At 42.7% G+C, this 16405-nt stretch overlaps 1 protein-coding gene and 1 long non-coding RNA gene across 6 annotated transcripts in view; one reads left to right on the forward strand and one right to left on the reverse strand.

Annotated features, from left to right (window-relative positions):
- LOC122463290 overlaps positions 1-6555 on the forward strand; it is a 31715-nt gene extending 25160 nt beyond the window's left edge. The window contains exon 4 of the long non-coding RNA XR_006286491.1: positions 6519-6555. This is a non-coding gene — a long non-coding RNA (uncharacterized LOC122463290). The remainder of the gene's footprint in view (positions 1-6518) is intronic.
- Positions 6556-12208: 5653 nt separating this feature from the next.
- Positions 12209-16405, reverse strand: part of UBR4 (ubiquitin protein ligase E3 component n-recognin 4) — a 114864-nt gene continuing 110667 nt past the window's right edge. For all 5 annotated transcript variants that reach the window (XM_037881067.2, XM_043531898.1, XM_037881065.2 and 2 more), the window contains 3 exons: positions 16137-16227; positions 14899-15061; positions 12209-13422 (listed from right to left, as the gene is read on the reverse strand). In XM_037881067.2, the coding sequence (XP_037736995.1) occupies positions 13358-13422; positions 14899-15061; positions 16137-16227 (319 nt within the window). In that variant the 3' untranslated portion in view covers positions 12209-13357. The remainder of the gene's footprint in view (positions 13423-14898; positions 15062-16136; positions 16228-16405) is intronic.

Below are 16405 nucleotides of genomic sequence, written 5' to 3' on the forward strand. Positions count from 1 at the left end.
ATACAAAACGTTTTAAGATGTCACCAATAAAGGTGACAGCTAGAGTTTGTACATTCACTGTGAGGCTGGTGGGGTTGATTTAAACATCAGGATTTGGGTCTGTTTAGGATTTTGATAACTTACACGATCCATGCGTCTTCATTGTCCCTTACAAAGAAGGGCCATTGTCATCTCTATTTGACAGAGGGAAAACAGAGGTACGGCGACATGAAGTGCCTTTCCCAAGGCGTTGGAGCAGGTCAGTGGGAGAGTTAGGAAAAGAATCTAGGTCCCCTGACTCCCAGTCCCTATCCAACGGAGCACACTGTCTCAGTAACAGTCCTATGATGTGCACGCTTGTTCCTCTGGCCTTGCTACCAGCCCTGTTGCTGGGACAGTGGCTAGCCTCCTGCTCCTGGCTCTCACCCGTGTTAGCACGCATCACCTAGTCTTGGAGCGTGCATGTGTGTAGGAGAAACATACCACCGTCTCTTCCCCACTGTGTCCAGGCTCTGGGGGACATTTCTGCCCCCAACTCTGTTCAGTAGCAGGAAGCTGGGGGATGGGGAGCGTATAACATGCAAGCAATAAAAAAAAAGGTTTAGCTTAGGGAAAAATTGAACCTGCAACATTCGGAACCAAACTTAGTGGCATTCCAGCCAGAGGGACACTTGCGTCTCTGTCCCATGGCATTGTATTCTACAGGGCAAAAGATTACCGACGGAGGCTGGCCACAATGGTAACCGCACTCCTGCTAGTATCACAGCTAGCTGAGTAGGCATCGGGTGGTAGTATTGAGGGACTTGGCAGTTAATACTGATATCACAATTCTGCTGGGCTGAGGGAGTACTCTGGGTTAATGCAGTAACCTTTAATCAAGAGAGTGCCCTTCATATCGTAGCTTATGTTACGACTGAAAATGAGTCCAGTGGGTTTGTTCAGGTCTCTCATAAAACGACCACACAACTCGGCATGATGAGCTGGCCGTGATCCACAGAAGGCCTGGTCTGGAACAGGGTTGGAGGTCAGAAGAATTGCTGGAGCTGGGTGAGGACGGGGGTAGCTTGCACAGTGCGCCTCTGAAGTACTGAAACGGCTGCTCCTCTGGTAGAATCAGCAGCCAAGCATTATAGAAACCTCGTTAATTCAGGTGTCTAGGACACTTTCTATAAAGGGCGTTAAACTGTCCCTGTGTAAAATGGATCTCACATGACCACATCTCTAGGACTGTCATGGGACTCAATTATTGTTTGCATAGCGTTTTAACCTTTGCAGGGGAGAGGTGCTATATAAATGCAAAGCCTCATTCTTAGTGCTGTAACAGGTAGGGATATATTTTCATTTTCATCCCATCTGTAAACACTTGCATGGAAGGCAAAAGGGAACTGGAGTTAAAAGGAGGCATTAGTTGTGATGCAATTTGATTGGATTTCCATTAGCAATATAATGCATCAGGGTATCTGTAAGGGGCCAAATTCTTGCTATCAGTTTTTGCAACCCCATTGGAGGCAAGTGTGGTTAAAATGATGGTTTAAAATACAAGAGATCAGTGTTCATTGTCTGGCTCTTTTTTACTCTTCCTTGGTGGCCTTGATCAAATCACAAACTCTCTGTGCCCCAGTTCCACATCTGTCAGATGAGAACATCGGGCTTGTCTGTTTAGACTGAAAGCTGCTCAGGGCAGGGACTGTCTCTTACTATGTGTATGTACAGTACCCAACAAAACAGAGTCCTTTTCCCAGTTAGGGCCCCAAGAGGCAACAGCTAAGAAGATTGCAGACATTACGAAATTTTTACATAGAATACCATTCATTTGGGTTTATCTAATTCTCTCTTTGCTGTGGAAAACATAAGACCAAACTAATACGTCTTTTCCATCTCTAGCTTCTCTGACTGTTGCTGCAAGTGTCCCTTGTATTGACTTGATTTGGGATCACATTCGTGTAGCTCAGATATGAAAAAAAAAAAAAAACATTGTAATGTTAAAATTCACCCTTTAGAAGCACAGAGCAGGACTTGGTTTAGCATCCAGCTCTCCATGCGTGTAGCTGCCCGCTGATATTAATGGAGATCTACAGAAGGAGGGAGGGTAGATTATCAAAGTGGAGTGTGGGCCCGTGGACCCAAAAGGTAATTTTTTTTTTCAGCTTGAATTTTGACTTGACCTTGGTGGCTGTCTGCTAGGAGCCCCTCCAGTTACAGAACTGCAGGGTATTTAGGTTGTCTACTGTGGATTAGTAATGGCAGACTCAGCCCCATCAGAATTTGACCCTGTGGTTCTGGGGAGGATTATTATTCCAAATTCTGTGCTTAGATCTTAAGCCAGATCCCTTGGCTTATGCTCTCTCTCTCCCATTCTTTATCTGGCAGCAATTTCCCTTTGGGGATTTGTTGCTGTGTTTGTAAATGTCTTGGCGTCTCTTTTATGTGAGCAGCAGACAGTTAATAGCTCTTTTCATAAGCAAATAGGAGAAAAGTTAGAAGAGGTTTTTTAAAATTATATTATATTCCGGGCAATGGAGAGCAAACTTTTCCCCAGTCACTTTAAAATCTCAGCATCATCTTGGCCTTTATCAGAACTAATACAATTGGCAATGACATGAATGTAAAGGTGTAAAACTTACTTCCTGCAAGGAGGCACCCATTTCCCATGACATAATATATCCTCCCATCTGTTTCCTCTTCATCTGGACTCTTCTGCACACACCCTCTTCCCAATATGCAACTCCCCCACTAAAAGATCAATAAATGTCTCCCTCTCGAGGGCCAGGATGTGCAAAGTCAGGTGAAAGCCAGCCAGGGAATTTTCAGAACAGAAGAAAGGAAGGTTTTCATGGGGAAAAGAGCCAGGCCTGTTAGAGCGGCCTAGATTAGAACAACAGAGGAAAGGGAGCTCACAAGGAAGTCCTCGATACTTGGTTCGGGGAGAGAGAGTGGTCAGGAACGAACCGTGCACAAGGCTTGGTGACCAAGCAGGAGCGAGGGACGTAGTGTGAGTGGGAGGCTATCCTTCCTAGGTCAAACTCAAGGTAAAAAGACACAGCAGTGCCATTTTCCAAGACAATCTCCCTGCAATAAAGCCAGAACCATTCCCAGACACAGAGGTGCGGAAATTTCCACACATTTTAACATTTTGGGATAAACATTAATTGAGCTAGCAATCCTCTGATACAAACACCCTGATCTCCTTTAGGAAACCAAGAAGGGGCTCTGTGTTTAACCCTACACTTTAATGAAAGGAAGCCAAGACAAGTTAGCAGGCACTTCCTCACTCTGTTGAGCAAGAACAACCAACATTGTTCTGCTGTTTATTGCAATGGCCGAAGATGTGACCTTTTTCACCATGAAAGGAAAGGTGCTGTTTTAGTTCCTGATATCTGACCCAGGCCAGGTTCTTAGAGTCAGAGCTCCTAACAGCTCCAATTCTTTGACTCAAAATATTGATTCTCTGCAGACCTTATCCAGGATGGTGATATCTCCTAGTCTCAGCACAGCATTCGGGCTTGCCTGGGTTTTATAATCTTGATTCTGGGTGTTTCCCAGTGTTTAATCTCATGGCTATCTACTCATCAGAGCGGTAAGCATTTTCCAACATGCCTCACGTTTACCATGCATGCCTTCAAAGCAAGATGCTACCAGTTGGTAACATTAAGAAGGTGTAGCAAGCTGTGGGCAGATAGGTAATTGAAATGTATTGTGGCAAGCAGTGCACATCAGCACCTGAAGCAAGGATGAGCAAATCGAGCATGTGTCGAGAAATGAGGGCAAGCAGGAGAACATGGCATTTGACTTGAAAGGGAAATCATGATGAATTGCCTTTTCTTTGAATCTGTTTACACACCTGGTGAATTTTCTGTTTTTGTCTCTTCCAAGCCTTATTAAAGAGGTTCTTGTTATTCTAAACCATCATCCTTCAGGACACAAACCAACCGCTGACTGAGGGGGTAAGAGGAAACTTGTCCTGGGGGAAAGGCTATTTCCAAATGATCCATGATGCAGTTTCTTGTATCTGCACCTGGCCACCGTTGGAGGCAGGATACTGGGCTATATGGACCACTGGTTTCAGCTATGGTCCTGTTGCAAAAGGAGTCAATACTGCACGACAATCTGCCAGTGAAGCATTTTAAAAATTGTCGTACTGACCTCGACTGAGATGGTGTGCGTTCGGCCTGATTTAGGGGATGAGGATAAATAGTTTTACTCTCCAGTAATTCTTGGTAAGATAAAATGGTACTTTCATATGATAGGATTTTATAGAAGATGCTTTAAAATAATTCAACACCGTTGATTCCAAGCCAAGTATCACGTTTTCTCTTTGCCCTCATGTTCTCTTAATCATCCATGCTTACGGCCATGCTTACTGCTTTAAGGAGGCTTGGCTACCTATCAAAACAGAGAAGCATGTACAGGCCAATGTGACTTTGTAATCTAGAATCAGGCATGTATCATAAACGTGATACATTTTGGAGACAATGGCTTTCTAAATAAAGTCTTGCCAGATACGCCTAGAACTTGCTTGAAAAGAACTGGGAAAACATCATCTCTGCACTCTGTGGCTTTTAGGACAGTTGTTCTAAACAAACAGCTCTGATTTAAATAGGAAGTTGGAGGCAACGTGAAAGGCTGGACTCAACACCATACATTGGTCTGGTGATAGCAATAGGTGCTGCAGCTTAGCTGAGGTGCATTAGGTCTCTAGAGGGAAGTTTATACAGCCAGTGGCTCTATTGTGCCATACTAGAATCAGTTCCTCAGTTCGATGATGACCAGATCAGATGCCCTAAAAATGTTTGTTTATTCTCTTCTACCAAACGGAGCATAATCCAGGAATGGGAGTCAGAAGTTCTGTTCCTGATTCTGCCACTGACTTAGTTGCTGACTTTAGGAAGTCACTTCACTTCTTGATGACTGTCTCTTCCATCTGTAACATGGGGAAGGTATCTATTTTACCTCCTGAGGTGTCATGAAACTTAGTTATTGTTTTTTAAGCACTTTGAGATCCTTCACCGAAAGCCACTATTGGACAAAGTATTGTATTACTCCCTCAGCCCATGAATGCAACAGCAGGAAGACACCAGAAATGGCAAATAAGAAACATTTTGAATTATTTGGTTCATCTACATTCTTTGTCAAACGGATTATGCCTGCCAGGCTTGCTAAAAGAACAGAACAGAAGTAAAGCACAGAGTTATCAGACAAATAGATGAACACAATATGGGGAAGAGCCAACGTGATTTGTGTAAATGGAAATCTTGCCTCACCAATCTATTAGAATTCTTTGAGAGTGTCAACAAAATACGTGGATAAGTCAAAACAGTGTCCTAGGACTTTCAGAAAGCCTTTGAGAAGGTCTCACACCAAAGGCTCTTAAGCAAAGTAAGCAGTCATAGGATAACAGGGACGGTTGACTCCTAGATCAGTAACTGGTTAAAAGACAGGAGAACAAAGGGTAGGTAAAACTGTCAGTTTTCACAATGGAAAGAGGTAAAGAGTGGGGTCTACCACCGATCTATACTGCTGTTCAACATATTAATAAATGATCTGGAAAAGAGGGTAAAAGTGAGGTGGCAAAGGCTGCAGACAGTACAAAATTGCTCAAGATAGTTGACTTCAAAGTTGACTGTGAAGAGTTACAAAGGGATCTCACAAAACAGGGTGAATGGACAACAAAATAGCAGATGAAATTCAAATGTTGATAAGTGCAAAGTAGTGCATGTTGGAAAATATAATCCCAACTATACATACAAAATGATGGATTCTAAATTAGCTGTTACCACTCAAGAAATAAACAAATCTTGGAGTCATTGTGGATAGTGCTCTGAAAACATCCACACAATGTGCAGCAGCAGTCAAAAAAGCTAACAGCATGTTAGAACCATTAGGAAAGGAATAGATAAGACAGAAAAATATCATGTCACTGTATATAAATCCATGGTACGCCCACACCTTGAACTGTGTGTGCTGTTCTGGTTGCTCCATCTCAAAAAAAAGATATATTAGAACAGGAAAAGGTACAGAAAAGGGCAACACAAGTGATTAGGGGTATGGAACTACTTCCATGGAGGAGAGATTAAAAAGACTGGAACTGTTCATTTTAGAAAAGAGATGACTAGGGATGTGTGTGTGTGTGTGGGGGGGAAATATGATACAGATCTATAAAATCGTGAATAGTATGGAGAAAGTGACTAGGGAAGTGTTATTTACCCCTTCTCAGAACACAAGAAGCAGGGGTCACCCAATGAAATGAATAGGCAGCAGGTTTAAAGTGAACATAAGGAAGTACTCCTTCACACAGTGCACAGTCAACCTGTGGAACTCATTGCCAAGCGCTATTGTGAAGGCCAAAAATATAACTGAGTTCAAAAAAAGATTTAGCTAAGTTCATGGAGGATAAGTCCATCAATAGCTATTAGCCAAGATGGTCAGGGACGCAACCTCATGCTCCGGGTGTCCCTAAACCTCTGACTGCCAGAAGCTGGGACTGGATGACAGGGGATGGATCACTCAATAATTGCCCTGTTCTGTTCATTTCCTTTTAGGTGTCTGGCACTGGCCACTGTTGAAAGACAGGATACTGGGCAAGATGGACCATTGCTCGGACCCAGCATGGGCCATTCTTATGTTCTTAAGACAGTGAACAGGTTCCATGACCGTGTAGAATTGTCTTTAGATCAATGCCTGTAGTCTAGTTAATACAAGATGGAAACTAGCTGTATTTGCCCATGAGATGCTAATTGTATATGTATTTCAACAAGAACTTCTGGTGGTGGTGGCTGTAATTGTGTTAGAGAATTGAATGATTTTATTGTTTTATAATAGGAAAAGGAGAAAGATGATGGGTTGCGTTAAGCCTTTAGGACAAGGACTGTCTTTTGTCTTATTGGTTTGTACAGTCTGTATTACAATGGTGCCCTGCTCCAACTAGGGCCTTTGGGAGATACTGCAGTATAAACACGGTAGTAATAAACCACAAGTGGTGGATAAGATGATTTTAAAGAAAGTGTGATATAAACTGAAGGGCAAGAAGCCAAAAAAAATCTGTTTTTTGTGGATTAAAAGCAGAAGGCAGAGAAGCGGTTCAGGTAATTCAGTGTAGGCAATGGAGCAATGCTACGGCCAACAAACAAAACTCAAAGCACAGCAGGAGCAGGCAAATCCTGAGCTTGAAATACTCAAGAGCAAACTGTGTTTTGACTCAGGAGGAGGAAGGTGCCAGCCTATGTTGGTGGAGACAAAACAACTTTCTAAACTGCATCTGGGCTTTTCAAAGGAGCCGAAGGGAATTTGAATTTCAATAATTTGGGTGGCTGACTCCCTTCGGCTCCCTTGAAAATCCCACCCAAAGTGCTTAACAAAAAACAGAGGCAGATAGAACATCTGGTTCATTAATGAGGGAAAAATCAGCCATTGCAAGGAGACTGCATCATTTCAAGCTATACTGTAACGGAGACAAACCACAGCTACATTTCTTCCTGTATCTCTCCCCAAGTTCACGTTAATTGCTTGTTCTTCCAAAACCTAAATGATCGAGTTGCTTGTTCTCCAGGCCCCGTTGTTATATAACAACTGGTAGATCTTGTGGTGAACAAGGGGTACTGTTAAACTGCTTCAAGCAGTCCAGCAACGCTGTGGTGGGAGGTTTCTGCCAATGTAAACACATTCGTGCTAGGCAAGTACATGTGTTCAAATGGCTCTGAGGGTGCTGGCTCACGTTTATCTCCTTGCCTTTTTGCTGGTGGCCCACCAGGCAGTGCCTCCGCATCTTTTTGAAAGCGACCTAGCTGTAGCTAGGGGAACTGGAGGAATCGATGATGGTTATGGATGAAAGTGATTTTGTTTGTATTATGGTAGTGCTTAGAGCCCCAGCCAAAGGACTCACTGAGCTTGGTACTGTGCACACACAAAGCTCACAGTCTAAATAAGACAAGACAGAGAAATGGAGGGTTATTTTTCCCATTTTACAGATGGGGAACTGAGGCACAAAGATTCAGTGACTTGCCCAAGCAGGTAGTTTGTGTGGCATAGCTGGGATTTAAACCCCCATCTCCTGATCCCCTTAACCACAAGCTATCCATTTGTTGTCTATTAAAGAAGAATTAAGCTTTGCCTTTATTGCACTGGAAACTCAGAACCTTTGTAAGGTATTTCAGTTCACGATGTGTATGTTTATGCTCCGCAGTAGCAGTTTCAGTGTTTGTTTGAAAATACTCTAGGCAACTAGACTGAGACACAAAACACAGAGATGAAACTGTGGGATACACATTTCTAAGAGGAAACACTAATGTGCAACGGGGCAGGGAGGTATAGAGGCAGTAAGGTGTGTGCTTCTGGTCACCACAATGTTAGTCTTCTAAAAAAACGTGTAGGTACAACAGAGGAACACAAAGGAGGATTTCAGTGTGCAGAGCCTAGAGAAAAGATCTGGATGTCTGACTCTAGGAAGACAAGAGAACACCAGGCCACTCTACTGGATAAGTGTACGGAAACTATTCTGAACCACAAGGAGCCACAATTAAGCTAAGGAAAGGTCAAGTTGTCGAGGGTGCAATTTCTTTGCAAAACATCAACAGTTAGTATTCTGGAATAGAGAGAACACGACAGAAGTAGCAAAGCTGTTTATAACAACTGGAGAAAATGCAGAGTGCAAATACTAACATGAGAGGAGGGGATTTGGGCCAATGAGATCCCTGCTACACTAAAATCCAGATGGGAGCTATTGCTAGGCACGCCGTACACTGTGTTTATCTCCTGTAGCATTACCAGAAATGTACCAGAGCAATTACTCACAAAAGGGTTGAAAACTGTGTTGGAGGGAGAGACTTTGAGGAGCTGATGGATTTCAGCCCCATCAGTGTAAGTGTTGTCATGATCTGATTGTAAACTCCAGGACTTCTAAAGTTTCCTTGTCTGCAAGGGTGGGCAGGAGGGAAAGAAACAAGAAGTTTTTAGAGTTCTCAAACTGCTGGCATATGAACAGGAACTCCTCTTAAAATTGCTAATGAAGACAAAGTAATAAAAAGTCACATTCTATTAGCAGCTGGAAACCTTGTTGCTAGGTCTTTTGAAATGAGCAACTTTCAGGTTCTTGATTGTTCGCATGGTTTGGTTTTAATATGATTCACAGAGTCATTTGCTGCAATTGCAAAATCCAGCATTGCAACTTCAGCAAAGGCAACAAGTTAATTCCATCTAACGGGGCTTTCCCAGTAGAGCAGGTGTGAAAGAAGAGAATATTGTTGTTAATGGAGTAGGGACAGTCTTTGTTTTCGCTGTGAGACACTATTTACAAATGTTAAATAATAAGCAATCTGCCTGGCTTGTCTCATTGCAACCATTTCAGATCTTTGTTTTGGGGAAGTGCTTGTCTCATAGATGCAGAAATGAAGCAGATCTCATAGGTCACACAGTTCATCCCAGGTCAGCCAGTGAAGCATTGTTCACTGTTATATATTGACTCATGTATTATCCAGTCATTTTAGAGGTCCCAAGCAATGGGGCATCCACCACTTTACAACTCTTCTATAGCCTTAAATTTCACTATCAGGATTTTCCCCCGATATTCAGACTAGATTCTCTTAGTTCGATCCTCTTACTCCTAGCTGTAGCCCTTCTTTCCTGTCCTAAATAACTCCTTTCTCTCCTTGGCATCTGGCCCCTTTAACATTTGTACAGTCATTATTCTTGTCCCAAGTCATCAATTAAGAACGAACAGGCTTGGTGAAGTCAGTTGCATCAGCCCCCAATTCCTCTTTTCTGAAATTCCTCTAATTTGTCAATATCTTATCATGGTTCCTAGAATCGAACACTAAATTCCAAGGATGGCTCCACACTTATGTCCCTGCCAGTGTCTGTGCACCCCTTTTGGGGGCCCTAAGCAGGAATATCCTCCCCCCCATAGTAATTAACAGGGGGCCCCCTTGAGTTGCTCGGGGCCCTAAGCAATTGCTTAGTTTGCTTATGCCTGGCAGTGGTTCTGGCCCCTGCCCTGTGAGCCTGTGTAACTAAAATTACATTGGCCTTTACTGCAGCCAGAATGCACTGCACACTCATGTCCTAGGTGACAGTGGAAAGCAAACGAGTCTTAGCATTACGGTCTTTCAGATTAGTTTTCTTTACACGCTCGCTAGAAACTTTCCAAACTGATTTTTTTCTTTTTCCCACATTTCTAAATAGTCTAGTTCCTTTTACCTCCTCACTGGTGGTCAGTCCCTCCCAATTTATTATGCTCTGTAGATGTGGTCAACACACTGTTTGCTCCCGCTAAGATATTTAAGACCGACCAGACCAATCATCAATCTTAGTTGTAGGCTTCCCCATAATTTGACATGTCCCATCACAGACTGGATTCTATGACTGCTCTCAAGTCATAATCCTGCCTTTGGGACACTGTGATTTATACACATGGGAAAAATTGCTCTGGTTTAAAAATAAAATATAATTAAACCAGTGCAAAATCCTACATACTTTTTTGTTGAGTGGTTTATTGTGATTTACTTTAAATTGCTAAAGAACCTATTTAAGCTGCATCAATATAATCCGAAATGAAGGTGTACAGAGGACTTCGGTCTTGTTTAACTGAATCATCTTTAACACACACCTTTAATTAAACCAGTGCAAGTTTGCGTGAGGACAAGGCCTATCACATATCAATATTGACAGAGCCAACCTTTAAGCCCAAGCATTACTGTTATGTGACAAGGAAAAACAAGAGAAAAATGCCATGTAAATGGGTAGGAGCTGGTAATATATTTGGAAGATTTTTTTTTTTGTTGACGGCTGCATTATTTTTAAGCGACTATAGTGCCCAGCGGGCTAACTCCGCATAGATGAAAAGGAAACGTGATGCTTCGACCACAGTCATGTGAAAACACAGAATGAGCAGGTAGAATACCAACTCTGTTTACACTGGTAATTTACCCCCAAGCTTTGCTAAACCACAAGAAGAGTACGCCTTGTTCAGGGCAAAAATCTGCCAAATGTTATACAACTAAGACCCAGACAAATAAAACCTTAGTCCATTTACAGATGGAAAGCTCAGGAAATTAGGCTGTGGGCTCTATTTATTGCTGGAGGGCAAGAAAGGAACGGAAAAGAATATGGCTTTTTTAGAACATTACAGCAAGACATCTGGCAATGGCAAGCAGTGGTTAATTTCCTTCATAGCATTGTCAAATGATAAACAGTTGTTTGGTAGCTGTTACATTTTAATCATGAGCTTAGCTAATAAACAGTCTCCCTTTTTCTGTGAGGTGGGCAGTCTAAATGAAGTAGTAACACATTATTTTTGTACCTGGTTCCTAGATACCATGACGACTGGCACATTAGAATCACAGAAAGTAGAAGCTGACATGAATGGCAGCACAGATTTGGGTTCTTGATACAAGCTGAGTCTTGCTTTCTACAAGTTACTCTCAAAAACACCTTCTCATGAATTTCTTAATTATACGGGCGTGAAAGGTCCTTTCCTTATGCAAGAAATCCGACTTTAGTAGCATCTGACTCCTGACAGCAATACATGGGGTGCATCTGAAGCTGTACTGAACCATACTGGTGTTGGAGTTGTACTCCTATCTCTGAGTGTTTAAGCATTTTGTATTTGTTTTTTGGGCCACTGGTGTCACATGGTGATTTGAAAGTAAAAACAGACTTGAGACTGTCAAGTCTGTCCTTGCAAATAAGTGCTCTGCAAAGAAGAGGCGATTCTCATCTCTGGTCTAGTGCTTAACCCGCGAGAATCTCCCCAACTGCACAGAATTATTACACTGCACTTGCCTTGTTAACAGGGAGCTACGTTGAGATAGTCTTGCTTAGAATACTTCATTCTCCACCCAGGCTATCAGTGCCTTACACAGCAAGGAAGATCTATAGATAGAGCTTAATTTATCCCTCTGAAACTTCCCTTGCATTTCTCTTAAGATATGTTGCCTCAATCTATTCTTAATAAACACCCCCACTGTTCTGTTGGCTATTCTGTACTCCAACCCCGCGCCGCCACCCCGCCCCCCTCCGAATCTAATCAGACAATTGGAACTGGCCTGAGTGCCCAGAGACACCTCCCATGGAGTGTTCCACCACCTGTCTTCTTATCAATACATGCCCAAGGCTAATAATGGCATCAGAGGGTCTGCTTAGTTACTCGGTCTCTGAACTACTGTTTACTGGTCACCCAATGCTAAGTTATGGGACCGAGTTTGATTCGCTGAAATTCACATTCATACAGAGACAGAAGGATGGGGAAAGCTTTATTGGATTCCAGGTTAACCAGACTGAAGCTGGTGACACGACAGCAGAGATGATGGCAAAGGTAAGTTACCAACATGCATAACTTGCTGAGAAGAGCCAAGGTTGTGTTCAAAAGACTGATGCCTGGATTCAAACTAGGGTACACCCCACAGAACGCAAGCCTGATACCATTAAAAGGATTGGCAGCCATCTTGACATGCCTCCTTTGTCTATTCCTCACACGGTTCTCAAAGGAATCAAAACTTTATCAGACACTAAGGAACAGGTTTTAATTGCAAAACTGTCCAATTTCCTTAACGCTATCCCCTGTATAGGTGAGATCTCCCTGTATGGTAAATTACCCAACCCACTAGTGTGCACTCTTGTTTTGAAAACAGCCCTAGAGTGAATGGAATCTAGAAAGACCTCGGTACACAAAACATGCATCAATCATTTATAATATTAAATCCCAGTAGGCTCAATGAAAGGAGAAACACACAAGGCATTAAGAGAAATCACTGCCCTGATGAAAGCGATCCTCTCTTCAGAATAACTATGAAGGAATCAAGCATAACATGCTGTCCTTGCATTCCATAGACCCCTAACACAACAAAAAGAGAAAATCTGGTTTATACTGTACAAAAAATGGGTCAGTAAATGTAGCATCACAAACGGAGTCCTTGACCCCTGCAACTCAGTGGGTTTTTACATGCTCTTCGTCCACATTATGGGCTGAAAAGAGCAACAGCCCTGAACCCAAGTGAATTGCAGTAACAAAGGAGCTCTGAGATACAAGACAAAAGGGAACCTGGTGCTGTCACTGGCTGGTTAAATTACTAGTCAAACCCACTTTGACCTTTTGTGTTTAATTTATTTAATTTCAAAGAGGTGCACACTAAAAAGTGTTAAGATTCACTGGCTGGGATTCCTCAGTCTGTACAAGTTCCTTCGATTGCCTGGAATACACAAGGCTTTATATATAGAAGCACTGAAATACCAGATAAAACAAGAAGCCTAAATCCCAAATCACTCCAAGAAAAAAAACAAAAAAAAGTGTAGAAAATAAAAAAATGCAGCACTACTTGGGGGAGGGAAAGACTGCACAAAGAGATGGAAGGCAAGCTACTGTAGATCTTTGCAAGTTGCTTCTCTCTGCTCAGGGAATGGAGTTCAAAAGATCCTTGAGGAAGCTGTCAGGGTCGTTGATTTCTGATAATAGTCCTGAAAAAACAGCACAAATAAGTTAGTCAGGAGCTGCCTGCCCTTCTGAATCACCAGGCATCTTTTACCATCAGGGCACCTAGAGGTGGATTCAGAAAACAGGCAGGCTACAACCACCACTGGCCTCATCACAGACCGGCCACTCAGAATACTGTTTTAAAGCAAATATATACTTGCTGAGATCTGAGAACAGCAGACCCATGTCAATCAACTTGGCTAACAGACTCGCAAGGCCTGAAGAGAGCAGTCAGTGCCAACCCCAATGTAGACAAGTAAAGCTGCTATTTGCACCAGTGCAGTTTACCAGGGCAAACTGCAGCGTACAGCTGTTTATCCTGCCTATACAAAGGGTTTGCACTAGGTACAGCTACACGAGTGACTGGCAGTGATGTCTAAACTGGGGATTCCAGTCAAGGCCTCATTTTAGGTGTAACGAGTTCAGTCTGGTGCTTAACTTCACAACCTACCTACAGAAGTGATGTAGAAATGCCACAAAATATTGGCACTACACATACATTTAGAAGCTGATGCAGAAGAGTGGGGAGCATCTGTAGCACAGATGCTGCAGTCCAAAAGTTATTTGAGGGTAGTGGCATCTTCTGCTAAGAGGCTGGACGATGAGCAATGACGACGGCTAACTAGTAAGGATAGGAGTTGGGCAGGATAAAATGATGAAGAGTAGCTCCCCAGTGGGTGAGTTTCTCTGGTTTCCTGGAGATATAGATCCCGTGGAAGCTGGTACCCTATCAAATACTGACACATTTAGTACCCATGATGAACTTACAAAAACGAGAGAGGATCCTAGAAAATATAAACCAAGTCAAACAGCAGCAAGATGCCCCTGTTAATACAGAAGGGTAAGACCTAAAATAAAATAGGTGTCCAAAGCCCCTGCTCCTGCCTTGTGGAAGACCACTCTATGTTAAACAATTCCACTCCTACAGCTTATGTTTTACATTTCATTTGGTCCTTATTACTGGGGATGTTTAAATGAATACAGGAACATTGTTGCTTAGAAGTTCATCTGTTCCTGTTAATTCCTTTGCAATCCTCTTTTGAAATTGGAATCATCTGCTGTAGTAATTGTGTCATATTACAAATTCAGCTGTGGAAGCAGAAGCAGCAGCATATATATCCTACAACATTCTTCACTGATGGATCTCAAAGTCCTTTACAAAGATAATTCTCATTTATCTCCATTTTGCAGATGGGGAAATGGCAGAAGGTGAATTTTTAGGAAACAAGTGTATTTCACCCCATGCATCCCTACAGAGGTGAATGCAGATTGCAGAGAGAAACAGAAGACTCTCCAAAAAGAATGCTTTTTAAAGTGACCTAGAAGGCACCAGGTGGTTTAAGATCCCATCATTCCCCCCACCTCCCTCCACGTATTTCTAAAAGCAAGTTACATAAATTACATATTTCCAGTCCTGAATTACACAAAAACAGCCTTTAAAAGGTAAAGTTAATACTGACCAGCCACATCCAAAAATTCAGAAAAGGTTTCAACTGGCATGAACTCCTCCTGGAAAGTTTTCAGGGCCTTGTCTGCAGCTTCATGTATTGGCATATCATTATGTCGGATAAATTCAGCCAGCGAGTAGGACCAGCCTCCCTCTGTGTTACTGGTAGGCACCTTCTACAAGGAGGAGAAAAGGGACAAGTCAGTTTGTTTTAGCCTATAGAATAACAGACCCTTTAGAAAACGGATAGACAAGGTGGGTGTGGGAACATCTTTTACTGGACCAACTTCTGATGGTGAAAGAGACCAGCTTTCGAGCTACACAGAGCTCTTCTCAGATCTGGAAAGGTATCAAAATGTCACAGCTAAATCCATGGTCAGACAGAGCTGTGACCCACTGAGTACCTTTCCCAGATCTGAAGAAGAGCTCCATGTAGCTCGAAAGCTGGTCTCTTTCACCATCAGAAGTTGTTCCAATAAAAGATGATTCCCTCACCCACCTTGTGTCTCTAGTATCCGGGGACCAACATGGCTACAACAACACTGCCTACAACCTTTAGAAAATGCAGACTTCAATAACCTGATGCCCCATTATGAAGCCTTGCCTTTGGGCTGAGATTTCCTGTCTCCTGTAAACATGCCACACAGGAAGGTGCCTAGTACTCAGATTTTCAGTTCTTCTTGTACAGAGTTTTGAAAAGCACCCGAGAGTTTTCCTTCTCCAACTCACCCTAATTAAATGTCTGCTTGCTTTGGGGAGGGAGCTATAGCTTAACTGGGCTTTGCTTTTACACTTTCCAAAAGAAGAGTGTGTCTTATCAATCCCTCTCTATCCCTTCTGAGCAGGGTCAGACACCCCAAGCAGGGTCCAAGGCCAGGACTTCCTTCCCACCCCAGCAACAAAGGCTATTCCAACCATTTGCTTCAGTGCAGAATCTTAGAAACAATGCCTGAACAGAGGACAGAAAAACAGGAAGAGAAACAGGGGTGGGGGGAGGCGGGAAAGAGAGAAGGCCTGTAAATCATAAGGCCTTACTACTTCAGATGGACAACAGCTGAGGAGAGGGGTAATGACAAGTGGACATACATCGTACCACCCCTCCTGTTCTCACGAGCAAGCAAAGTTTGAAATTTAGAAGGGATTTAAAGCCCTGCCTACCCTTCAAAGGAACAGAGCAGACTGATTTTAACAGCATCCATAAAAACAAAAACCCCAAACAAACCAACAACCTTGATTCCAGACAGATCTTACCTTGAACATGTTGTAAATGAGATCTACTAGGGCCCAGAAGAGAAGGCCAGAGCGATATGCTGAATACTCCTTCACTGCTTTATCTGTCAGTCTTGGGAGAAAATGAAATCAAGCTCTGAGTTAATCACTTTACTCTGCTTTGTGACTCATTTGATGAATAGCATGAATGCTGTAACAGCCAAAAGCCTATCAATAATACACACGGGAAATGGTTTTGTGAATAAGCACTGTTCTGTGCTTTAGCATGTGGAACAAACATATGCATTACC

Source organism: Chelonia mydas, chromosome 18 (assembly GCF_015237465.2).
Source record: "Chelonia mydas isolate rCheMyd1 chromosome 18, rCheMyd1.pri.v2, whole genome shotgun sequence".
NCBI lineage: Eukaryota > Metazoa > Chordata > Testudines > Cheloniidae > Chelonia > Chelonia mydas.